The 25,940-nt window shown below is 43.4% G+C and overlaps 1 protein-coding gene across 1 annotated transcript; it reads left to right on the top strand.

Moving 5' to 3' along the window:
• Window positions 1-4,335: 4,335 nt before the first annotated feature.
• ENGASE (endo-beta-N-acetylglucosaminidase) lies at window positions 4,336-25,446 on the top strand. The gene is made up of 14 exons (XM_070934693.1): window positions 4,336-4,454; window positions 9,200-9,276; window positions 9,371-9,572; window positions 11,020-11,168; window positions 12,439-12,596; window positions 16,124-16,272; window positions 17,158-17,323; window positions 17,608-17,711; window positions 17,947-18,055; window positions 18,930-19,114; window positions 23,612-23,763; window positions 23,894-23,999; window positions 24,311-24,425; window positions 24,953-25,446. The coding sequence occupies exons 1-14, from the start codon at window positions 4,336-4,338 to the stop codon at window positions 25,394-25,396; spliced, it is 2,235 nt and encodes a 744-aa protein (XP_070790794.1). The 3' UTR covers window positions 25,397-25,446.
• Window positions 25,447-25,940: the final 494 nt, after the last annotated feature.

A 25,940-nucleotide genomic window follows, 5' to 3' on the forward strand; every position in this document is an offset into this window, starting at 1 on the left:
GTTTCAAAAACCTGAGGATGATTAGTTAAAATCCAGGCAAAGAATTTTTTTTCTACTGTGATAGGTGTTCAAACCATGTGTCTGCCAGATAATATTCCTATAGGGAGTGGCTGAAAATCTAAGATCCAAAATGGTTCTTGTCAGAGACTTGGAATGGCTCTTCCAAAACCTTTAGGGAAGAGGCAGCAAGCAAATAACTGTTCCTCATTTTGTTACTTAGCACAAATCGGTATGAAACTGGATTATAGAAAACAATCTAAAATTACTTCTGAAAAGAACAGGGGATGTAAATAACAGGGTGAACATTTGTGAAATGTGAACATTTCATTCAGATGTGCTCTGAGGTGGCCCATCCCCTCCTGTTTTTTTTTTTTTAAGTAGCCTTCTTTCCCCCCAATCTTCTAGTTGAGATCAAGGTGGGAAACTTCCAAATCTACTTAAATGGATTTACATAGTGGCTCTCTGGAGTGCTAGGTTGAAGAAGGTCAGGGGTCTCTTAGGGATCAATATATTGGAGGATACGGCTTATCCTGTCTTGAAATGGTATCTAACCATGCTTTATGACAGGAGATGCGGTTATATTACCACAGATGAACATCAAAGGTATTCTCTGGAGATGGTTAAATCAGAAAGAGAATAAACATGTTTGGATGAAAGGGTAATGCACACATCCAAATTTGGGATTCTTTCTAGAATCAGATGGGCTGGAAATTGCAAGGGGAAACCATGGAGATAAATTGCCTCATGAAGAACTACTGTCCACCACATGGAATAACAGTTTCTAGATCAACAGAATAATAGTTGTCTTCAGAGGAGAGAAGGCTTGTGAAATGACAGCTCCCCGCTTCAAATAAATCATCTAGAGAGAAGTGGTTTGAATATATACATCCACAGAGGAGAAGCAATGCAATGATGATATGCAGATTAGAGAGATTGTTCCCAGAGTAAACTGAGAATGAAATTAACAATAGCCAAAGCTATTAAAATTCCAACTGAAATAACCTTGTTAGGAATGAAATAGCAGTGGAATGACAACTATGTCACAGGATTTCTGAGCAACCGTCCTCCTTACCCAACACATTACTTCTGCATACCAATGGCCATAGCAGTCCTTCCACTTCTCCAACCAAGCACCTTTCAGATGTTGCCACGAAATCTGGGATTTTGTAACCCCAATAAGTCTAACACATACTGTACTTGCTGATTGCAGGAAGCATTTCCCTACAGATGCACATTGGACATATTGGAAAATATATGGGCAGTGGGCCTCTCTTGTTCTCTTTTGTTATTTCACATTTGCTTTTCTGATTGTTTGCTCTGATTGTTTCAATCTGTTTTATGTGATTGTTATGTACAGTACTCCAGTTCCCTGATTGTTCGCTTTAGTAGATATTTTACAACACAACTACAGTTAGTCATTAACTTATGGCTGGTTATCTAGCGACCATTTGAAGTAGTTAAGACAAACCTCCCCAGAGCTACTGGCAACCCAGGTTCAAAGTTCTGATGGTCAAGTGATTGCATTTTGAGCACTTGGCAATTGGCCTGCATTTTTGGCAGTTTGCAGCATCCTGCAGTCACTTGTACATGATTTATGACATTCCCGTCTCCCCCTCCCCGGAAGCCACATTTATTTCCAGTTTCCAGCAACAAATGCCCATGGTTACAATGGGCTCACTTAATGACCATGTTCATATAACCACAAAAAGAATCGTAAAATCAGGCACGGCCATCTGCTTAACAATCAGCATGACAGTAATTTTGGGCTCAATTAGGGTCATAAGTCGATAAGTCGAGTAAAGAAAAATAAAACAAAAAAGAACGTATGTTTGGAAGCAAGGTAAGATTAATTAAAAGTAAGATAAGATTAGTGCTGCATATGAAAGTATTTTGTATCAATTTAAGACTTTGGATTTAGAACATTTTTACAATCCCATTTTGTGGTCTCTACCTCAATTTTATACATTTTCCTGTGCCCAAGTGAGTTTTAATGGAATACCCACTAAATAAGGTGGGAATTATCCTCTTGGTGGCTAAAGGCCTCTTATCACAGGGGGAGGGGGGGTTTGGAAAAAAAAATAGATGGAGCCACCTTACATGAATATGCAGGGCAAGTTTGGGGAAGAACAATTTTGAAGGGTGAAGAGTGTTTTTTTAGGAATTACGTTTTCTTGTTTTTCTCATTTTAATAGTAGGAAACAATGCTGCCAATCTGTAGTAATCATAGGTGAAGAGGTGGATCCCAGGGCCTCCCCAAGGGTGAAAAATAGAGCAAAACATTATCCACCTCTGGTGGAAGCAGTCTGTAGCTATTTAAAATATTTTAATAATGAAAATGAGAGATATGTTATGCATCGATAAATTATCCAGCATGTAGTATGCTGTCTCTTGTATTAAAATTCTTCCCTGCAAAGCTTCAGGAAGATTGCATTCCGGTGCCTGCCCCAGATTCATTTGATTTCTCTCCAGTAACTTACTTACAAAACCATTTTTCTTTTCTGTGGGGACAGAGAGCAGATCCAGGAATCCAATATTCTTCCCTTGATCTTTCTGACAAAGAGGTCTGTCTGGTGGTTTTGTTTTGTTTTTTGGTGGAGCCAGCTGTTGAACTTTTCTTAAGCAAACAGTGGTGTGCAAAGGCACACAAATCGGGCAGTTACTATTATATATAATTACGGAGGTCCTTGTTACTTCAGCGCACTAGTTCATTTATTAAATATTTATGGACTTTATTAAATGCTTGCATCTAATATATATACTACAGTATAGCTTAAGGTGCTGTACGACAACTACATTCCTCGAACTATACGCAAATGGCTATTGACCCTGCTGCTCTGAGCGATGCTATGACAGGCTCGCCTGCCTGCTTGTCCCAGAGATAAAGCGTTTTATCCAGACATTATTGTAGAAAGCTTCTGAAGGATGATCCTTCGAGCTGAATTAAGGAAAAAAGTACATCCAGCCATCAGCCTGACGGTCAGGAGAATTTCCCGTGTGACACATCCCCCCCCCAGGTTTTTGGCAGCTGGGACTCAACCCCTGAAATTGCTTGAAACAACTTGCTTTCGGAAGTTGTGGATGCTCGATCACTGGAGGCTTTCAAAAAGAGATTGGCCAACCATTTATCTGAAATGGTATAGGCTACTGGTCCCCAACCTTTTGGACCTCAGGAACCACTAAATTCATAATTTTAAATCCCGTGGACCACTAATATGATCTGCCTAATGACTGGCTGGGTGGGCGTGGCAAGGTGGTCATGTGACTGGATGTGCGTGGCCAACTTAATGTCACTCACATTGAGGGGTGCCTTGCCGGCCTCTACTCACTTCTCCCCTCCCAGCCACTTAGGTCCCAACAGGAAGCAGTTGTTGGAGCTGTGCAGCCACCAGGAGAAAGAGTTGGCAAAATAGCTGGCTCCGTTCAAATTGGATCTGACCAAGGAGGCAGCTCAGCAGAAGCACCTCATTGAGGACTAGGAGCATAGGCTTTCCAAGCAGAGGGAAGACCTGCGGGAGTGCAAGGACAAGTACAGGCACCTGGAGGTTCAGCGGGCTGAGATAGTCAGCCAGTTCCAGGCCATGATGCAGTCCCACTGGAACAAGGCCCTCTGGCTCTTTGCCACCAGCGGCACTTCCCTCCAGCCTTTGCCCAAAGCCCCACACCAGGAGGCTGAAGCAGACTCCAAGTCAGAATTTCTGCCCCCCTCCAACCCCAAAGGGGGAGACTTTGCAGCAACACAAGCGTTCATTGCACGTATCTGACCAGGGGACGTAGTTTGAGGACCCCTGATTTAGTGCAATATAAAAAATGCAAATAATATTTCTGTGGACCACCAAAATTTTCTTGCGGACCACCAGTGGTTCACGGACCACCAGTTGGTGACTGCTGGTATAGGCTCTCCTGCTCGAGCAGGGGGTTGGGGTTAGAAGACCCCCCAAATCCCTTTCCAATTCTATTATTCGATGTTTTACTTCAGAAGACCAATAAGCGGCATAGCCTCTGAGAATAGGCAGAGCGCATCCTCCTTTGTCCTAATTGCCACTCTTCATAGTTAATTCTGGAGGGATTTTTAAATAGGAAGGCGTGGTTTTCTTTCCCTCCGAGAGTGGCCGGCGCCTTCCTCTTTCCAGGGAAAAGGGTCAATTGTAGCCGACTATAATTAAAAGTGCGCTTGCTCCGGATGACAGCGGCGGCGTATGTTGCCCCTTCGGCTCTGCTTAAACGGACTGCCCGGAGACGTTGAGCAGCTGCGAGGATTGGCTGGGGATAGGAGGTGGCTCCATGTGACCGGGAGGAGGAGGAGGAGGAGGAGGAAGCCGCCAGAGAGAGGCAGCAATGGAGGGCCGTGAGCTAGATGCAAGGCAGAGAGGGGCCAAGCGCGCCCAGGAAGAGAGCGGGCGAGGGCTGGAAGAGAACCAGGCTTCTGCCAAGGGGCGCTTCAAGTCTGGGCTAAGGTAAGGAAGGAATGGGAGCCGGCTGGGAGTCTGATGGGGTTTTGTAACGGGGCAGCCTGAAGCCAGTGCCGATGGAAAGCGTGTCGCTCGGGTGATGGTTGCGCTCTTCCCTGGAGAGAGAGAGAGAGGAGCCTTCTGCACACGCTCAAAGGCTATGCCGGCTGCTTCCTGTTGGAAGGAAAAAGAAGCCTTTCCCTTTAAGGATTGTTGGAAGGCAGAGCTTTCCCTTCTTGAATTCAAAACTCCCGGCTGGGAGATAACTTCGAAATGATTGGAGGTCAGAGGCTTGTGAGCAGAATTAGTTCATTGTTTATAGGAAGGCAGGCAAGAAACAAATACAAGCACAGCGTTCCGAGGCTAGCCTGTTTGAACTGTAAGAAAAACCCCTTTTTTATATCCTAAAATCCTTTGATTTTTTTCTATGTGACCCTTTAAAGTCTTTTGAAATTCTTTTGATTTGGGGTGTGAATCCTTTGATTTGTGTGTGTGGTTGTTTTATGGTGTTTAAATCCTGTTTTTTTGTGATTGGGTACTTCCGTCCTGGATCTGGCAAATAAGTAATTGTTTTATAGTCCAATCTCTGTTTTTCCTAGCCCTTTGTAGTTGTTCGTTCTCTATAATTAATCAGTTTGCTATTACTGTGTTGTAGTGAATATCTCCTTTTCTCATGTGTTTAAAATTCTAATTACTTTGGCTTGATTTCTTGTTGGGTGTTTGCTTTTTTCTATGTCCCATACCTGTTTGGATGTTGCAGGCCCCTGTAATTTTGTCCTTCCTTTGTTGTGGAAAATAGGGTGGCTTCAGCTTCTTAATGGCCCATTGACAAAGGTGGGGGCTGAAACTTCTGCCTGAGTTTCTGCTTATTTTCTTTTAGGGGAATTTTCCTGCTCTTTTAATATTTTTTTTTGAGTTTCTTTTCCCTTTTTTGGGAGAAGAGTGAATCAGATCTTCCAACAATCTTTCATATATATTTTTTTCTGTGAGGTTTTCCTCGTTATCCCTATCATCTAGAGTGGTATCTGGATATACCTCTTATTCCTGGGCAATTTGGATCATCATGAAAGCTGCCTGCTTTCCTGAGGTGCTTGATTTTGGGGGGGCAGGACTACAAACTCTTAAGCAACTGAGACACGGGGGAATGCGGCTTGCCTGGTGAGCTTCACTGGCTGATTGGAAACTCCCTTTTTAGCCCTTCCAGATTTGGGCTGGAAAAATGGGTTCTCTGTGGCAGAAATCTGAAAGCAAGCCTGGGTACTTCCTAGAGTCTTCAGAGATGGGTTAGAAGTGTCTCTCAACTCTTGGTGTATGTTATTTCCCATGTCTGGAAGCAGAGTCCTGTCACTTGGGAATCCTGAATTTCTAAGTTTTGACAGGGGCTGTGAATGGGCATAACTCTGCTTCCTTTCACTTGGTGATCTCTTGATGTCCTCCATCCAGCCCCCTCATTCTCCCAACTTAGGCTGAAGGCCTTGCTAGGAAAGCACCTTTGCCTGACTGAGGATGGAGAATATGCCTGAACCTGCTTCACATGAACCACAGATATCCCATAAAGTCTTGCCATGCTCTTAGCATCCTATGGCTTCTAGAAAAGCCAGATCTAATCTGGTTCAAAGGGATTCATCAGAATCTTTTTCAGAATTTGGGGCAATATTAAGAGGCACCTTGATATTGTAATAATGACAGCCTTACCTCATTGCTGAGAGGATCAGATGGAGCTTCCCCCCTCACACATCTGTGGTGGCTTAAGTCAGCAGGATTTGTCTATACAGGTAGTCCTCAATTTACAACTGTCTGTTTAGCAACCATTTGAAGTACTGAGAAAATGACTCAATGCTCGCACTTAACAACCATCATAGTATCTCCATGGTCAAATTTGAACATGTATTTATAACTGTTACTGCATGCCAGATTCATGTGATCACCATTTGTGACTTTCCCAGCCAGCTTCTGACAAGCCAAATCAATGGAGGAAATTGGATTCTCTTAACAACCACACAATTTATTTAAAACTGCAGTGATTCCACTTAATACCATGGCAAAAAAGGTAATAAAATCAGGCACAACTCACTGCGTTGCTTAGCAACAGAAATTCTGGAGTCCCAATAGTGGTCATAAGTCAAGGACTACCTGTATCACCATTATTTATACAGATGAAAGAGAGATCCACATGAAATCCAGCAGAATATCCTTGGAGGAAACTGTGCAGAGATTATAATCTTAGCGTTTCCAACATTGGAAACAGGTGGAATTGCATTCCAGAAACAGTGGAATTGCAGAAACCTGGGATGATGAAGTAGGACTTGCCTACCACAAAATTAAAGCACTTTGAGTCAGCCGAAACCAACATTGACCTGAAATCATCTGTTCCCACTCTTGATTTTTATCCTGACTCTGTCATGGCATCCACAGAGTGATCGGTTTAATTCTGCAACCCTCCTTCTTTAGCACGTTACCCAGCTGCAAAGCAAAATATCTACCAATCATGGCATCAGGGGCATCTGCATTTTAAAAAGAGAAAGAAAAAAAAATTCAGTCTTGTGTCAGAACTGCACAAATGAAGCCCTGCCTTCCTTGATGTTTTGACATCCCAAACTGGTTAACCTGGGCAGCACCACAGCCAAAGGGGAGAAGACTGGTCTTAGAATCTGTCATCTCTGGGTACCTCCTCTTAATAATATAACACAATTTTAGTAAATTTATCTATTTTATACTTATGTTCATTTATATTTTATGTAAAATTTAATGCAAGGTCCTTGGTGCTCTCCAAGCTTGGTTGTTGTCTTACAAATGTTTCATTACCCAAACCAGGAAACTTCATCAGCACTGAAATGTCTGCAAGAAAACAACCAAGCTCAGGGAGCACCAATGACCCCTCATTTCAATACTGACCTACAAGTATTCTTGATCAGTACATGATTTAATATTTATATATAATAATTTAATGTTTGTATTAATACTCACTTATATTATTATTTATATAATTAACTGTGATAACAAGTTTAATGAAGAAAAGGAAGAATCATGAACCAAGATAAGGCATGGAATCGTTTCATGGGAGTGATTACTTTTCTTTAGAATTTCTCTCCTTCCCATCATTTTGCTGTTATGCTGTTTCAGCCTATCACTGAAACAGAAAAGACCACGCAGCTATAGTGTAAGGGTTGTTGTGCCAATCTGGTTGACTGCTAATGAGTGGTACTCTTTCCTTCCACCTGCTATTTGCATCAAAAAAGCTAATTAAAGTCTCCATCCAGTTGAACTTGAAATGGTGACCACAAAGCTACCACACCCTTGTTGCTTTCTTGGCAATAAATATTCTAATAATTTTTGCTGATGCTACTTTGTAGTTTGCTTGATGGGTTTATACAGCGAGCCTTGCAAATCTGATCACAATTCAGCTTGCTGATATTTTTTAAAAGTGGCATAAGTCTTCAGGTTCATGTTGAATCCTGCTGATCTTGTAGACAGGTCTGTGATGTTTTTCTTCATTCCTATGGACAAGAATGATTGTCCCATGGCTATGTGCGAGCAGGGACGTGACCCTGATTAGAGATTGGAGGTGCAAATAAGGCCCTGAATTCTATGGCAAAATCTTTGCCCACATCAGGGTCACATTGCTATAGAACTGAATCCAGTTTATAATTCGTCTCTCTGCTAGGCCAAATTCTATTGCAGTCTCTTCAGAATCTAAATCTAGAGCAATCTCTGCAGAAAATGTGTTCCTATGCATTTAAATTGTTCAGATAATCCTTCAGATAAATCCTTCACTGGGGAGATACTCAGTCTTTTTATAGCATTTTACTGGAAATACTATGTTCATCAAATTATCCACCAAGAAAGTTGCCTATTTTGGTGTCTTGTCAGTGACAGTCAAATATTTATTTGTTTGTTCATACAGGCTATCTCTATATCATTGTATTGAAAGAACTAGTTTATTTTTTATCTAGTAAGGGGTTTTGTGCATGTTTTTCTGTTTAATGATTTTGTACTAATTTTGTTTGTATCCAGACACATATTATTGAATGTGTCTGGACGCAAAATGTTGAGTGTAGAGAAATAAATAAATATGGCCATCTGTGTAATGAAGATGTCTTCCCACAGTATGAAGAGTATTTGAGGGGTGAGGATGGGAACTTTTAGCAAGGCAAATTGCTCTTTTGGGATGTATTAATGGGAACAAAACATCCAATTCTCAAGAAGTAATCTCTACTCTGTCTTAGTCAGGCCCCATTTGAAATATTGTGTCTAGCTTTGGGTACCACAATCCAAAAAAGGCATAGAGGAATTGGACCAAGTTTAGAGGAGGATTGCTAAATTAGTGAGGAAACTGGAAACAAAGTCCTGTGAAACCTGCTTGAAGGAAGTTGGTTCACAGAAGGTAAGACAAAGAGCATCACGAAAAGCCTTCAGATAATCAAAAATTGTCATGGAAAGGAGGAAGATGGCCTGTTTGCTGTTAGCCTAGAGGTCAGGACCAGAATCAGTGTGTTGAAGCTTCATGGAAGTAGATTCAGGTTAGGTATTAAGAAGAATTTCCTGTTGTTAAGAGTGTCAGCCAACGGAACAGGCTGCCATTGGTATGATATTCTTCTAATGAACATCTAGACTTCTAAATGAAGTCTTCAAACAGAAGGATCGATAGGTGTCTGTCTAAAGTAGAGAGCTGGAGTAGATGACCTCTGAGGTTATATGCAATTCTATATTTCTATGATCCTTCTGATTCTTTTTTTCTTTTTTTTTTTCAGTTTGCAGCAGGATATGGAGAGTCGGAGATCTTCCGTTCACCATAGAGTGGTCAATTTTGCTCCTGATCCACTCCCTGGTAAGATTTGCTGTTGGGTGGCTTGCATTTTCACTCCCAGGGAACCAGAATACTTCTCTGCTTGAAACCGTAACCTCTGAACTTCTCTTTCCAGCCAGGCAATACGACAGGCACACCACTGAACCAATCAGCTTCTACCTCTCTGGATTGGAACAGCTGCTTGCTTGGAAACCCACCAAGGATGATGCTTTCAATGTGTCTACTGAACCGTTGGCTAAACGCCAGCCCCCTCTTGAGAGCCACCGGCCCCGCACACTGGTCTGCCATGACATGAAGGGAGGCTATCTTGAAGACAGGTGGAGAATGAAGCAGGCTTTGTAACTGATTCTCTGCTAAAGTTGCTGGGACCATTCCCTACCTCCTGGCTATCCCGGATAGGATTTCATTTGCTCACCTGCCAGGGATTCCTGGTTAGTTGGACTGGCCAGATGCAGCTTTCAAATCAAGACTCATCAAAGCTTTTCATATAATCTTATAACATTATAGTCTTATAATTGAGACAGTGGTCCAGCAAAATATTATTACCTTCATATTGAAAATGGAATGTGCAGGAGGAGTGTTCAGGTAGAGGTTTGAAAAAAAGCTGCTCAGATTACATTTTTAAAGCCGAACTATGTGTGACATCAGTGGTGATGTCAGTTAGACTTCCCCAACCTGATATCTTCCTACGCGCATCCTGATTTTAATTCCAAGAATGTTCAGCAATGTTATGTTGGCCTAGGACAGGAGTCTGCAACCTTCAACACTCAAAGAGCCATTTGGACCTGTTTCCCACAGAAAAGAACACACTGGGAGCTACAAAACCCTTCCCGTGCCTGACTATTTCTTGAGTGGCCACAAAACTAGAATATGTAGTTGAATTAAACTTTCTGTTTGCTTCTGAAACTTTTCTTGGATTTATCCATGGTTGGCCTACCCGGGGTTGAAAAGCTCGATAAATCACGTGCCGGCAGGTGTCACACATTGGCAGTTGTGATGCATATTTTGAGTGACAGGGAAACACAGGAGAGGGATGAAAGAGCCATATGTGGCTCCAGAGGTGCAGGTTGCTGACGCCTGGCCTAGGAATTCCAGGTGCTGAAGTCCACATCTCTGCAAGCCGATTGTGGGGATGGTTGGGGAAAATAGTAGGTTTTGTATTTAAAAAAAATATATGTGAAAACCGCCTTCACAGGGCTGTAAATTTGTAGAGAGGTTGGTGGGGATTCTCTAGTCTGGAGTGATCTATGGTGAAAAGTACAGCGAGATTCTAAAATGATTCAAGAGTTTTGCCCTCCCCCCTATCTCCCCTCTCCCACCCAGTCTGCTTTCTGGCATCTGTGCTCCACTCAAGGGATCTGGTCCCCAAGTAGTTTCATTAGCTGTATTATGTGTCATTCAAAACAATCTCTTGTTTTATTGGCTTCCTGTACTCCTTGAAATTGGCTTTGGAATGCTTGCACTAAAAGGGAACAGGGAATTCCATTTGGCTTCTGCAATTAACAGGGGAAATCCAGTTGTTAATGTAAAACCTCCTAAGGGAGCATGGCAACTGGGCTCCCTTGCTTTAGGTGGAGTAAAAATAAATGATAAATAGCTTTGGCTGGTTTGAGTAGGCTGAACAGAGTGATAAAGTACTCAGTGTAACTTTGGCCTGTTGGGTGCAAAGCTGAATGCATTGAAACTCCTTTCGGCCTTTGCTAATTTTTTATCTCTTTGTCGTTGTTGTCTCCCCCCCCCCCCACCTCCCCGGTGCCTCTGCAGGTTCATCCAGGGCGCGAAGGTGCGTGACCCCTACGTGTTTTACCACTGGTGCTACATTGACATTTTTATTTACTTCAGTCATCACTTGGTCACCATCCCCCCGGTGGTGTGGACCAACGCTGCTCACTGCAATGGTGTCCTCATGTTAGGTAGGTTTAAGGAGATGGTGGCTGGCCGGAGCAGAGTCCTTCTCTGAAAAGTGAAGTGAATATTTAGTGCATGGAGTAAAGATGGAGATACTCGTGTTCTGGAATCCTTCCCTGTCCTTCTTCCTTCTGAGATGGAGGGCTCCATTTCTGGAGCAATGGAATCACTCTCCTGCCCATTAATTGTGTTTTTGGCATTGTGCTGTTAGCTGTTGCTGGATGGATGTATTCCTACCTGTGTTTTCCCGAAAATAAGACCCTGTCTTATATTTTGTTGAACCCCGAAATAAGCGCTTGGCCTTATTTTTGGGGAGGTCTTATTATTTTGGGGCATATGGAGCAAGATGGGGCTCCTCTTGCTGTCTTAAGAGCTTGATTTCCAGCTCTGCATTTAAATATTTTCAGGGAGGGCTTATTTTCAGGGGGAGGCTTATTTTAGCACATGCGCTCAAAAGCCCGATTGGGCTTATTATCAGGGGATGTCTTATTTTTGGGAAAACAGGGTATTACTCTTTCCTCTTTCTGGAAGTTCCTGCAAAACATGGGAATTGTCATTGGCCCTGGTCAAAGTCCTGGATTAGGACTGGGTAGTCCTGAATTCAAGCTCCTCTTCAGCCACAGAAACTCACTGAGTGTCTAAAACCTGTTACTCTCTCAACCCAATCTGAGAGTTATTGAAATAAGATGAGAGGAGATCGCTAGATAACCCACCTTGAACTCCCAGGGAAAAAGCTCCCATTTTGTATATATAATGATTATTTACGCAATTTAAAAAAATAATTGGATTAGTCTCCATAGGGAATAGTTTGCAAACCCAGGAATTGTGGTATGGGATACATTCCACCTGAAGCAAGGGGGGCCCCAGCTGCCATGCTCCCTTAGGAGTTTTTTCATTAACAACTGGATTTCACCTGTTAATTGCAGAAGCCAAATGGAATTCCATGTATCCCCCATTTTTCTGATAGCATCTCTCTTTTTTGGCTTTGCTTAATGGCAGAGACTATTTCTGACTTTTCCAACATCTAGCTTGGTGTCACTTTTATGTTCTGTGAATTTTCCAGAAGGATTTAGTTGGCCTCTGGTGGCGAGCAAGATACTGGATCTGGTCACTTCTATGCAGCTAGGCTCTCTTATTTTATTCTTTAACCTCTCTTTGGTTGATATTCCTTCTTTAGGATCAGTGCTGACTCCCTACTGGCCTGGTCAGAGAAATTTTGAAGCAGACAGAAGCTCAGAGAGTCAATGTCTGCTCTGTTGCCTCTCTTGCTTGCAGGAACATTCATCACAGAGTGGACGGAGGGGGAGAAGACGTGCGAATCATTTCTGGCAGGCGAAGAGGAAGCGTATCTTGCGGTGGCTAAGCAGCTGGCTGCAATCGCAGAGTTTTATCGTTTTGATGGCTGGTTGATCAACATTGAAAACCCTTTGAGTGTAAGTCAGATTTGCTTCCTGCTTGTCCTCTCCCTGTACACCTGGATCTATGCTAGGCCTAAGCCAGGATGGAGCCTCACAGCTGTTCCTGAAACTTGTAGGATCTGCATTCCTATAGGCATAATGTGTACCGTATTTTTCGGACTATAAGACGCTCCGGACTATAAGACACACCTATCTTTTTTTGGTGAGGAAAACAAGAAAAAGAAATCTGCCTCTGCCTCCCAGCAATTTTGCCTCGTTGCAGCAAACAGCAAACAGCTTGCTTTACTTTCATTTTCGTTTTCAGCATAGCTTGATTAGCAAAGAAAAAAAAAAATCTGCTCCCAGCAATTTACCTCCTTGCAGCAAGTAGCAGAGGCCCGAGCAAAACAGCTGAGAGCAAAACAGCTGAGAATTGGGAGGCTGATCCAATCAACTTGTGCTAATTAGGCTGTGCTGAAGCTGAAACAAGCTGTTTCTTCTTGCTGCTTGCTGCAAGGAGATAAACTGCTGGGAGGCAGAAGCCAAAGGGTGGGGGCCAGTGGGTAGGCGGGGCTACATTCGGTATATAAGACGTGCCTAAATTTTCACCCCCTTTTAGGGGGGAAAAAGGTGCATCTTATACTCTGAAAAATACGTTATATTAAACAATCATAGATACATTCTATATAGAGTAGATAGATTCTCTCTTGTCAGATCCAGCCTTGATTCTTTAAAGATCCTGGTGTCTGCAAGAGATAAAGGGGAGAAACCAATTCATCCTCCAGCTTGTACAAAAACTAAAAGTAACAACAATCAAAAGAGTTTGAGGGCGGTGGGCGTTTCATTTTGCGACTGGTTAAAGCTTTTTACTGTTTTGACTGCTATATATGGATTTCCATGTTTATACATTTTTCATTATTTGTATTCTGCCCATTTTCAGAAACTCTGACTCACGTCAAATTAAAAATAACATAAAGTACCCATTGTTAAGAGAAAGATATAAAACTTCATTATGAATCAGCATCTCCAACCGGGAACTGATGCCTCAGGCCTCAAATGTTCCTAGGAAAATTGAATTCCCAAAGACTAAAGGTATACAGGCCATCTGGAGTTGGGAGACAGTGGGTTGCAAAGGATTTGGGACTTCCAGTGAAAAAGTCCGCCTCCAGATTCGTCTTGCCCTAATTCCTGTGAAGCACCTCTTTTTCAGCTGCTTAAGCAGGATGTTGGTTTAACTTGCTCTTCATGCGTTTTAGAACTAGCTATGGCATGCTTTCTTATTTATCTATTATTAAATCAATTTAAATGGCTGCCCAACCCACAAATTATAACTCTGGGGGATAGCATAGGATTACAGCCAATACCACATTCTGTAAAAAAAGAAAAAAACAAACAAACAAAAAAAAAAAGACCTGATGCAGTTGAGGCCAGTTCATAATCATTCAGCTCAAAACCATTTCATCCACTACCTTGACCCAGTGGGTTGTCTGGGGAGAAGCCAATCCTGGAGGTTTAATTGAAGCTAGCAAGGTTGGGGTCACTGAATCTTGGGGAGGGGGGAATTAGGAGTTCCAGAGGGAAGACGTCCCAATAGAAACCAAAGCTGAGGCTCACAAGTGGAGCAGTACTGAGGACAGCAAGGCAGATGGCCTTGGGTTCAAGAAAATGACAGTTGAGCAGGGGTCGCCAACCTTTCAGACCTCAGAGACCACTAAATTCGTAATTTTAAATCCTACGGACCACTAATACGATTTTTTAAAAAAGATAAATAGTATTTAGTGCAATATAAAAATGCAAATAATTTTTCTGCAGACCACCAAAATTTTCTCATGGACCACCAGTTGTCCATGGGCCACTGGTTGGTGACTGCTGATCGAGAGGAAAAATGTAAAGAAGTGAAATCAGATTCTTCCAGACTGGAAGTCTTGTGAGTGGACATGAGTATCTGTGGAATGAAGTTTGTTGTGTGGATGTCCATGTGTCACACTAAAGAAGTCAGGCTTGTTTGCAGAGGGTAGTTAAGATGACAGCTATGAATAAGTGATTGAAGTGAGCAAACATCAATCATGGGTGTGATTGCCATTTTGAATTTTTTGATGGCCCCCTCCCAATGGACACCTAGAAAGGGAACTATGTATCAAGAGGCAAGATGCTTTTTCACTATTTTCTTAAATGAAAAACAAAAGCTGAGGTGAGGTTTAGATACAATCACAAGGGAAGTTTCTGAACTTAAATCAGAGGATCCATATTTAGAAGGGAGCGAAGAGTATATTTGGCCATTGATATTCTTTTCCCCAAAAGCAGGGATGGTCAGGACAAAGAAGGTGTAGGGGCCAAGTCCAAAACTTGGTTTGATTATGTTGAGATTTAATTGAATGTCAATATAATTACATTTGATTAATATGTTTATTCCCCATAAATTCAAACATTTTCTCATACTATGTAATTAAAAATGACACTTTGGTGGCAAATTTTAAAAGTGTTTTAGAGGTACCAAACAAACAAGTCCTGTGTGTGGTGATTGTGAGGAGCTATGCATTCCTCATTTAGCTCAAAATGGTGCTTCTTTAAATCTGAGGTATTTATTTTTTCCCCACCCATGAAGTAATGAGGACTCCTCTCCAGCTTGCTTTAGGGGTACTACTTGTCTTTTTTTCATGCATAGGTTGACATTTAATTCATTCAATTTTCATTCATTCTCTTTTTAAAAAAAAAATCTGCTCACCACAGTCACCTTCTTTCGCAAGCCAGCAGAATTCTTTTCGCTTTCATTCGTGAGAATTCTTTCCTTCAAATCTTTTCCTTTAATGGAGATAGTTTGGGTGAAAACAAGCTCCATGGTGAATGGAATGTGCATTTTACATATTCATGTATTCTGTGTAGCACTGCTTCTTGAACTATTTTCTGCAGGATATCAAAAACTTGAAAACTTGTTTCCAAGATTCACACGCACACAGTATATTTAAATCAATAAATTTATAAATAAATAAATAAATAAATAAATTTAGGATCCATTCCATTTCCTTAGCCATATCCCTTCCTTACCGCAAATAAAGAGGAGATGGGGGCAGATATCTTTCAGTCACACTGAAACCTGAATATTCATTACTAGAAGGCTTTTGGAGGGTAGTTCCATCCTCCCAAAGATATTTTATGTGAAAAGTCACTTAAGTAAAGTAAAAACTGATTTTCAGCACTCGCTGTAATTAAAAAGAAATATTCAAGTAGACTGAATGTTCTGTCATTTTTAAGACTTGAATAAATCTCTTGCCATGTATTGATGAAATAATATTGTTGGACGCAAAGTCATAAACCATGCTTTTTACTTCAATACTCCCTTTTCTTTTTTTAAGAAACAGTCATAAATGTTCCTCATTAAAATTGTATAGATTGTCTGATATTCCACGGACTTTAAAAGTTTAAGGAAAACTCCTACAGATGATGGATATAGTTTTATGTAGGGAGGTATGGCATTCTGTTGCAATCCATGGTTTGAAAAGTGCAAGATATGATTGATTGATGGTTTGCAAAGCAGAGTGACTGTGTTTTAACTTTTCTGGCAGGTTTCGGCAGCTCAGAAGATGCCCCATTTCTTGCAGCTTCTGACAGCTGAGGTGCACAGACTGGTACCTGGAGGAAAAGTGTTGTGGTATGACAGTGTCCTGAAGAATGGAGAGCTCAAGTGGCAGAATGAGCTCAATGAACTAAACAAGTGAGTCCTGCATTAACTTCCTTTCAGATCTCTCTCTCTCTCTCTGTCTCTCCAAAAAAGCCAAGAAGAGGAAAGCGAGCAGGGCCCTCAAGCTAAAAGTACTTTGTGCAACCCTACTGAACTTCCACCCTCCTATAGCATCTTCTTGAAATACTAGTCACACAATTGTGGTGGCATAGTCATAAAGTCAATAATTGCATCACATGGAATGTGGTGGCACTTATAAGAGTCAATAAGTGGATTGCTAACATGAAACTGCTTTGGGCAAATCTTCTAACCAAACAAGTCAGAAAGGTTGTTTTGAAGATGGAGCAGGAGATTAATTTTGTTATTTGAAAGAAGGCCAAAATATGAATGTCAATGCAAACTCTAAATGTTTGAGCCCTAAAATAAGTCCTGTGCTTAGCAAGGAATAAAAAAAAAAACTGGTGAAAGTCATATGGGACTTGTTCTAATGATTGGGGATTAATGCATGATGGTCTGCCCTCCCAAATCCTGGGGGGAAAAGGGGGCGGTCATATCCATTTGGGAATGAACAAAGAACCATGGAATTAGCCAGTGGGGGTGTTTTTTTGGCCTTGGCCATAATTGCTTCAGTAGAGAAATTAGCAGGCTTGGGCTACAAAAAATCATGAAGATGGAAAATATATTCCTCGTCTGGTGCTGTCCATATTGGCTTGGCTTGGAAATCATAGAAAGTGTCTATTCAAGCTGGATTTGTAGAGAAACCTGGAAGGCATCAAGTTGGAGAAAACTGAGTTGGAGCTTTCTGGTCATATTAAATGATGAGACATGGGGAGTTTTTCCTGGAGACCCCTAAATGGGGTGTATGCCTTGGTTGGCAAGGCTGGCTCTAATTTGCCTCCCTTGCTTGTGCATTTGCAGAGTTTATTTTGATGCTTGTGATGGCTTCTTCACCAATTACAACTGGAAAGAGGTACATCTGCTGCGGACTAGAGAGGTGGCCAATAGTCGGCAGACTGATGTCTATGTGGGCGTTGATGTGTTTGGACGAGGCGATGTTGTGAGCAGTGGCTTTGATACCAAGAAGGTAGGCTGGTGGGTACCCAGAACAATGGCATTGTTCTGGGCTTGCAGGCATTGGCTACGCCAGGCACGATAGATCAACGTTTATTCTGATTCGCTCTGGGAACCACCAGAAGCGAATCAAAAGCCCGTCACGTTTTGCATAAGTGACCCTGCTAGGACAGCCTGCCAAGATATTTGTCCTTGGGGGAAGGAAGCGGTTTTCTTTGAAGCCCCGAACCAGCAATGCTGTAAATCCCCATAGTAGAAAAAAAGTGAATAAATCTTTTATTCTTTGTGTCTCTTCAGTCACTGCAGATGATTCGGGAGCAGGGTCTTTCGGTGGCCCTCTTTGCACCTGGCTGGGTATATGAGCACCTGGGCCCAAGAGACTTCCTGAACAATGAGGATAAGTAAGGCCTATGTGGGGAAGGACTTTCCTCTAGGGGTGGCCTTCAGGAACCCCCAATGAAGAGATTATCTCTTTGGGGCTCTGGGCTGAGCAGGCCTAACAGGCGAAAACTTTCAGATCCATGGGGATATTGTCATTTCTCTCTCTTTGCCACCTCAGGTTCTTGATGTGGTGGACTCTGGGCTTGTGAGGTTATGCAAAGACTGTTTCCATGACACCCTCTTTCCTTCTTGTAGATTCTGGGCCCTCCTGTCGCAGCTACTATCTATTCACCGCATTGTCTCCCTCCCCTTTTGCACCAGCTTCAGTCTGGGCGTGGGTAATCGACACTTCAGTTACGGAAAGGTAGGAGAACATGGAAAAGGGACACTTTGGGGAGGAGGAATGGAGCTGGGAATGAGCGGGCAGAAGATAGTACTGTCAATCCTTCTCCTTAACCCTCTCAGGGCCAGAGCGACCCTTCCATGACCGCCCGACGGATTAGTGGGATCATACAGAGGTCAAGGCCATCGCTGTCTTCCAAAAATCATAGAGGACTTTAGGAGATTTTCTGCAAAGGAGTTCTGTGACTAGTTATTGGTCTTGAATCTTTTTCTAGGATTCTCCCGTGCAGACTTATTTTCCAACAGTTTTCCTTGAGCCTCCATGAATGTTGCTCTAGGATTTCAGCTTCTGCGTCTTATAACTTCACTGTATTTCAAGTGCGGATAGAAAATGAGACAGCCTTTAGAATAGCCATTTCCCCCCTTTTTGAGAATGATGTGTGTCAAAGCTAGGCTTTGGCTAGGTGGCTCAGTGGCTAAGATGCTGAGCTTGTCAATCAGAAAGGTTGGCAGTTCGGCGGTTCAAATCCCTAGTATAGGTCTCCTGCGTGAGCAGGGGGTTGGACTAGATGACCTCCAAAGTCCCTTCCAACTCTGTTACTGTTAAAGTGCTTGATGAGCTGGAGGGAGCCTCTCTATATTGTCATTACTTTTGGAAAGACTTTTGGCTTCCTTAGAAAGTGAAAGGGTGTGTCTGGTGTTGAAAGTGTGCTGCTTTTGGGCAGGGAAAGAGGGCCTGTGTACTGAAAGTCGCATCTTCAAAGGCTACTAAAATGTTTGGGGGTTCCCATTGCAAATGGCCTTTGGGTGTGCAAGAGCAGTCCTTACTGTGGGCAACATGCTTTGGAAGTCAAGCTGTCCCAACTCAGCCTGCAGTGGCTCTTTCCTTTCCTTAGGAGACAAGGACAGAGCCGTGGTACAACTTAAGTGCTCAAGAGATCCAGCCAATATATGGCAGCCACACAATGCCTGACAGGGGCTGGGTGAGGACCCGGTGCTGCCTGCAAGAAGCCTGGTGTGGAGGAAGCTCCTTGCTGCTGGAAGGAGCTATCCCGCCCAAGGCTGATCACATCACAACCAGGTGAGTGCTGACCGCGGGGAGGAAGGGGGGGCAAAATCCCAGGTAGCGTTTATGCCTTTATCAAACCTGATACTCTTCAGTTGGAATTACAAGATCAGTCTCCAAAGTCGTCCTCTCTCTTTCTGGGCACTCCTCCCCCCTACAAGACCCCCTTAGCTCAGGGATGCAGCTCTACAACAGTCATCCCATCTCAACAATGCACGAATGTGGCGTGGCGAGATTTGCATAGGGAGGTCCACTCAAAAGCAAAGTTTTCTGTCAGCAGAGGGCCAGACTGGATGAAAAACTAATTTTCTGCAACCAATTGGCCAATAGTTATGATTGTGGCTTGTGGAAGAGATGCCATCTGCATAGCTATTACTGAAGGAAGGAAATTCAGGGGCAAGCATCTGGCCTGTCATCCTCTTTCTGGGCTCTAAAAATGAAACATTTCCAATAGAGTTTCTGCATTAAATTATGACCAGTGATTCCAAAAGGCTTTATGGTGTTGAACATCTGTGAGGAAGACCAGATGTCCACCTGTTGCCTGTGCTCCTTTCTTCAGAGCTCCAAAGGCCTACTGTCATTTCCTCTGGAGACTCAAAGGCTTCTCCTCTAAGTGCTATTTGAGGCCTAACTATGCAGGACGGCAAAACACAGGGTGAGCCTATGCCAGGGGTGGGCAATTGTGGCTCTTTTACAACCTGGGAGTTGAAGTCCACAGGTTGTTAAAGAGCCACAATTGCCCACCCCTGGCCTATGCCATTAAACAGACTCCTCACTTTGGGCTTCTTCTTTTGAGTCTTAGGGATGGTGATGGAGAGGGTGACCTCAGGGATGTTAGCTAAGCAGAATCCTCCAGAGACGCCTTGTCCTTTCCCCAAAGTGTAGCATTTTCAGGACAGCAATGAACCGTGTTGGCCGAGTATGATAACCAAGGGAACTCCTGAATCATTTTTCTGACTATAAATGGCCTCTTGCTGAAGCAGCTTTTGATGTATATCCCTTAGAATATTACCTTTCATAGGTCATCAAAATGTTTAACTGTCCTGTTAGTGTTCTCTTGTGTCATCTGCTTATGTGCACACACCTACTTTAAACTAAGAAGAAGAAAGCTGTGCTCTCCAATTTAAGTCTTTGGGCGTCTCTCTTTTCTTCCAACTAGCCAAATCTGCTTTAAGTTGGCAAACCTGATTGATGGCTGCTCAAAGACAAATTCTATTCCAGTGCAGTTGAAGGCAAGGCTGCCTTTTTCGAGCTGCTGATCCCACCGTTTCTTTGAGAGCAAAAGGAGCCTTACACAGGCAAGAGAGGGTGCTTCTCATTTTACACACTTATGACTGTAATAACAATAGTAATAGCACTTAGACTTATATATCACTTTACAGTGCTTTACAGCCCTCTCTAAGCGGTTTACACAGTCAGCCTATTATCCCCAACAACCTGGGTCCTCATTTTACCTACCTCAGAAGGATGGAAGGCTGAGTCAACCTTGAGCCTGGTGAGATTTGAACTACCAAATTGCAGGCAGCTGGCAGTCAGCAGAAGTAGCCTGCAGTACTGCCCTCTAACCACTGCGCCACTGTGGCTCATCCTCGACTTAAAATCACAACTGAGCCCAAAAAGTTTTGTTACTAAGCAAGAGTTGTTAAGTGAGTTTTGCCTCATTTTGATGTTGGGATGTTTTAAATTTTGGGCCAAAGTTGTGTAATTCTTTTAACAAATTTTAAATTTTGTATTGGGATGTTTTTTATTTTGGCTGTGCACCGCCCTGAGTCCAGCAGGAGAAGGGCGGTATACAAATTTAATAAAATAAATAAATAAATAAATAAATAAATTTTATGACCCTTTTTGTTAAGCGAATCACTGCAGTGAATCATGCGGTCATTACGCGAATCTGACTTCCCCATCGACTTTGCTTGTTGAAAGATGGCTGGGAAGGTTCCAAATGGTGACCACATGACTGTGAGAACATGCAATTGTCATAAATGCATGCCAGTTGCTGAGCCCCTGAATTTTGATCATGTGACCACGGGGGATGCTGCAATGGTCGTGCGTGTGAAAAATGGTCATAAGTCACTTTTTCAGTGCCATGTAACTTCAGATGGTCCCTAAGTGAAAGGTTGTAAGTCGAGGGTTACCTGCATTCCCACAACTAGAAAAGGTGAAGAATTCATATTTTTCACCCTTTCTGAGGCTTAAGGAAGAGGCCGTCAATCATTAGAAGAGCTGGGCTGGGGCCTGGATTGCCTGGATTCCTCACTGCCGGATGTGTCCCTTTGACTGGTGGAGCTGCCTCACATCCAGTATGCTGCAGCTCTGGCTCTCCATCAGCAACCTGGTAATCAGAACTAGGGTGGCAGCAGGTGGAGGGGGGAAATGATGGGACCGGTTGTTTGGAAGTGAGGAGTGGAACCCACTTTCTTTATCGACTGTGTTCCCATCAAAGTATGGAGGCACAAAGACAACACTGGAGCAGAAGTTTCTCCAGGCCTTCTGAATGAAAGAGTCACAAGGCAAGCAAAGGAAAAACATATACTAATTGTGCTTTTTTCTCCTTAGTCACAAAATACCCATCCTTTTGCTTTTACCAAGCAATCAAAATAGCAATAGCAATAGCACTTAGACTTATATACCGCTTCACAGTGCTTTTACAGCCCTCTCTAAGCGGTTTACCGAGTCAGCCTATTGCCCCCAACAATCTGGATCCTCATTTTACCCACCTCGGAAGGCTGGAAGGCTGAGTCAACCTTGAGCCTGGTGGGATTCGATCTGCCAAATTGCTGGCAGCCGGCAGTCAGCAGAAGTAGCCTGCACTCTAACCACTGCGCTCTAACCACTGCGGTACCACAGATGTGTCTCTGTTAAGAGCTCAGACATTTTGGTTCTAAGCTAGTACGCATCCCAGCTACAAAAAACCCCTAGAATGTCAGGTGTTTGGGAGATGTTTGTGTAGATTTTTCTTCACTGACCCTGCACATTTTGAAGAGCCCCTGATCACAAAGAACAAACAGATGGAGCAACCCCGAGAGAGGTGACTTTCTCATTGTTTTGCTCGTGCATTTTTAGAATCTGTTGAGAAACATTCTTTTGCGATGTTGTCTGGGCTGCCCTTAATCCCTCGAATTGGCTGGACACATGGTCCTAGCCAAGCCTCTGGGCCACCTGTTGAGAAAGAGACTCTTGAGTTTACAAGACCAGGGTGTGTTCTGTGGAGTATCTCCTTTCTGGCTGCTGAACAGAGAATTTGGAGTGTCCTCTGTGGAGAATGTCTCATTCCCTCTTTCCCTCAAAGCGCTTTTCAGTCCAGGATGCCTCAGGCTGAGAGTCTGTTCTTGTTCTGAAGAGAGGATAAAATTGGATTAGATCTCATTCGGTGGGGATCCCAGGATAGATTTGATCATAGGAGGTGGGGCTGACCTGAATAATGAAAACAAGAAAAATAAGAAACATGAATGTAAACTCTGATTTGATTATACAGGGAGTGGAGAAATTGGCATGGCTGTGTTTGATATGGCCAGGAATAGATGAACACCCTCATAAAACACAGCGGCAACAGCAGCAGTTTTCCATATTTTTAAAATCAATTTTTATTAACTTTATCTTATATAAAATACAAACAGAAGTAAAGGTAATAGGAAAATGGGGAGAGGAGGAGAAAGGAGAAAGAAATAAAAAATAGGAACTTCCAAGTTAGTAAAGTACAAACACAATTACAACCTCAACTTTTTTTTACTTATACTTAATTAGTGGGAATCTTTCCGTTTTTGTACATACAGGATACTCGCTGCAATCAACATATATAATAAAGTTCCAATTTTCCCCCAGGTCTTTAGCAACAGCAGCAGTTTCCAAAAATTGCTGTACTTCTGTACTACTCCTGTAATCTGGTGGAGACATAGACCCAATTCCTGGGGGAGGGAAAGAAGGAGGGAGGAAGAGGAAGAGAGATGGAAGGGAATGAACAGCTGCTGTCCAGTGAAAAATTGGAGTGGGCATAAAAAAAATGAGGATGATTTAATTAAAACTGCAGAAAGTACTGGGTGGAACTCATCAAGGTTTTTACAGCATGTAGGCAAAATAAAGTGACTGTGTCTCAAAGAGCACAATGTCCAAGGGTGAACCAACAGTTTGGTGTGGTTGTTACAAAGCATATTCAAGGTGTTGGCTAAGACCTGTAAAGCCCTAGATGGCATGGAGCCAGGCCTACCTACGGAACCATCTTCGTAGTTACAGAGGCCTTTTTAATTTCAGCTCCCTGCTTCAGAAGGTCGCACGGTTAACTTTGAGGTCCTTGGGAAGGCATAACCACTTGGCCCATCCCTTCATTGCTCATCTGAACCTCCATTACATTATCCTGTCCCTTGTGCAAAGTGGAGCAGGTGGGGTAGAGGTCATTGGTCTGGGCCTTCAAGACCTTTTCATTTTCAGATGGTGCTGTGCTACCTCATGGCCCAGAATTGCCAGTGACGATGTATTCTCTGTCTCTCTCCCTGTCTGGGGCTTGGGGGTTACCAGGCTATTTTCATTCCAGATGCCAGCACCCTCACGGTTATTCCTGGTCTTGATTTTTAAACACGAGTCCCATTTCCATGACACGGCTCTGGCGCCTTTGCTCACCACCCGAGAATCATGGTCGCGCCCTGACAGGGGGGCATCTACTTTATCAGGTAAGGCCTTTTGTCTTGAGGACTCCTTGCATGGATGCTTACAGCGTCCTTGAAGTGGCCTAGCAGATGTGACTTCCAGGTTTTGCTGGCTCATTTCTTTCCCCTGCTCTGTTGGATGTTTCTTCTGCAGCAGAACCAACACGACATACGCCCTCCTTGCTTCACACACCTCCTCCCGACCTCGCCCGGTTACTCAGAGGATGCGAGCAGTGTGGGGAACATGGCTGGCAAAATCGGTGAGTGAATGCTAAATGTGCAGAATGTTGTCGCCGCTCATTTTCTCTAATGAAACTGTTTCATATGTGGCAGCAGCTACCTATTGTTACTACTCTCCCCTTGTTCTGTGGCATTATATCATATGCTCCCCTGTAGAGGGGAGCCTGCTGTCATCTTTACCCATTCAGCACCACGCATGTGGATGATGGAAAGGAGGGTCAAAAGGTTAGCCCTTGTGCCTGGTTGGCAGAAGCATTGTGGACGGTCAGGACGGACTTAGTAATAGCACACCAGCCACTGTGTCTCACCTTTCCCATTACTCCCTTGCTAGATGCTATGAATTAGAGCTCCAGAATTGCTTCCTGGATGAACTCTCCCTCACTGTGTCCCGTCGTCAACCTGGACAGGAGGAGATGCCCTTCACTTGCCGCCTGGGCAAGATCTGGGTGAGGACATTGTGGAAAGCAATTGGGAACTGCCATGAATAGCTTCCAAAGCGGGGGTGGGTGGGTCAGCTACTTTCCATTAGTTATCCAATATGGCTGGGGAGACACTCTACAATCTGGGCCCTTGTTCTTCAAACCAGCGGTTGCTTCACAGCAGGCTTTTGCTTCTCATCAGAATGGCTGAAAAGTTGCCATCCCAGCTGCTTTGTCCACTACACTCCTTCCTTCTTGGTGTTTGTACCAAAGTTATTCTCTCTTATGTTTGCGGAGTCTGGTTGATGCTACTAGATGCACTTCAGACTTTAATCCCTTCATTGCCCTACCCCACCCCACCCCCGTCAGTGCAAACCATGCCAGATCCTCCAAGCACTTATTCTGAGAAGAAACTTAGGGGCAAGGATTACTTGATCCAGGTTATCTAAGGGCCCCTCTTTACCCCTTCATTTCCTCACTGCTTTCCAGTCCCCTGCTATGAATCTGTCCAATTGCTTGGTGACCATTTCCCTCCCTTGTGCTTTTCATTATAGGTGCTGGATGCTGCCTCCCTGCGTTCACGGTCCACTCCCAATGCTACCAGTTCCATGTTGCCCATGGATGCCTCCCATGTCCACTGGCACCGGCCTTCAGCTGAACACCTCTCTGTCAGTCTCACCTTGAGCTGGACTTATCCTCCTAGCAAGGCCACCTGCTTCCGTGTGCATCACCGGACTGGGTCGTGCGTCAGAGACTCTGAAGCGCCTCTTCTCCTGCTTGGGGAAGCTCACGCCTGCCTGTACCGCGTGACTCAGCTAGCAGTGCCTAACCCGCAAACTGTATCCTCATGCCGCCTGGAGTTCCTGGTAGAGCCAGTCCCTAATGATGGGAGCAACATTGATCCTGCCATGTGGGGAAAATTCATCTTTGTGTACTCTAACCCAAAGCTGCCAGAGAACACTGCCACACTTTCTCCACACCCACACCCAGGCCCATGACCATAACAGAGCCTTAGTTTTTGATGGGTGAAGCTTCTGTCTAAGAGGTATACAAGGGGACATCCTTTTAATAAAACCTCTTTGTTGCTTTCATTAGAGTTACTATTTCTTTGCTTGGGACATGGTCCTGTTGTCTCACAGAACTGATATTCAGGAGCCAAAGATATTTGGATGTACACGGCTCCTGTGTACTTGGCAGGGAATAAATGTTCAAAACAGATTTCTTAATGCACAGCATAGCCTACAGACCTTGCTTTTAAAATATAAACTTTCGTTCACCGCACTGGTACCAATAGCAGTGTCGTTAAGCTGGAAACAGGTGGAAGTTGTCAAATCCGCCGATTCCAGACTGAGCCCTTTAGTGAAGGAAAAGGGATAGAAGGAAAAATCATTACCTCTCATCAACAGGGAGCTTTATTCTCAAATGAAACAGGAGGGTGGTAACTTTCGGAAGTCTAGGGATGAGGCCAGTGTCACAACTGTGTGAGAAAATTTCACTTTCTTAATAAATAACCAATACTGCAGAACAGTGTTTCTCATCCTC

This window comes from Pituophis catenifer, unplaced genomic scaffold (assembly GCF_029215685.1).
Source record: "Pituophis catenifer annectens isolate HBS135680 unplaced genomic scaffold, rPitCat1.0.hap2 SCAF_2, whole genome shotgun sequence".
NCBI lineage: Eukaryota > Metazoa > Chordata > Lepidosauria > Squamata > Colubridae > Pituophis > Pituophis catenifer.

Bases quoted from the DNA above. Each gene is read 5' to 3' on its own strand.
- ENGASE (XM_070934693.1), top strand. From the start codon at position 4,336: ATGGAGGGCCGTGAGCTAGATGCAAGGCAGAGAGGGGCCAAGCGCGCC. The intron at 19,115-23,611 runs GTGAGTGCTGAC...GGGGGTTACCAG, and splicing joins GCTGATCACATCACAACCAG to GCTATTTTCATTCCAGATGC. The intron at 24,426-24,952 runs GTGAGGACATTG...TTTTCATTATAG, and splicing joins GCCGCCTGGGCAAGATCTGG to GTGCTGGATGCTGCCTCCCT.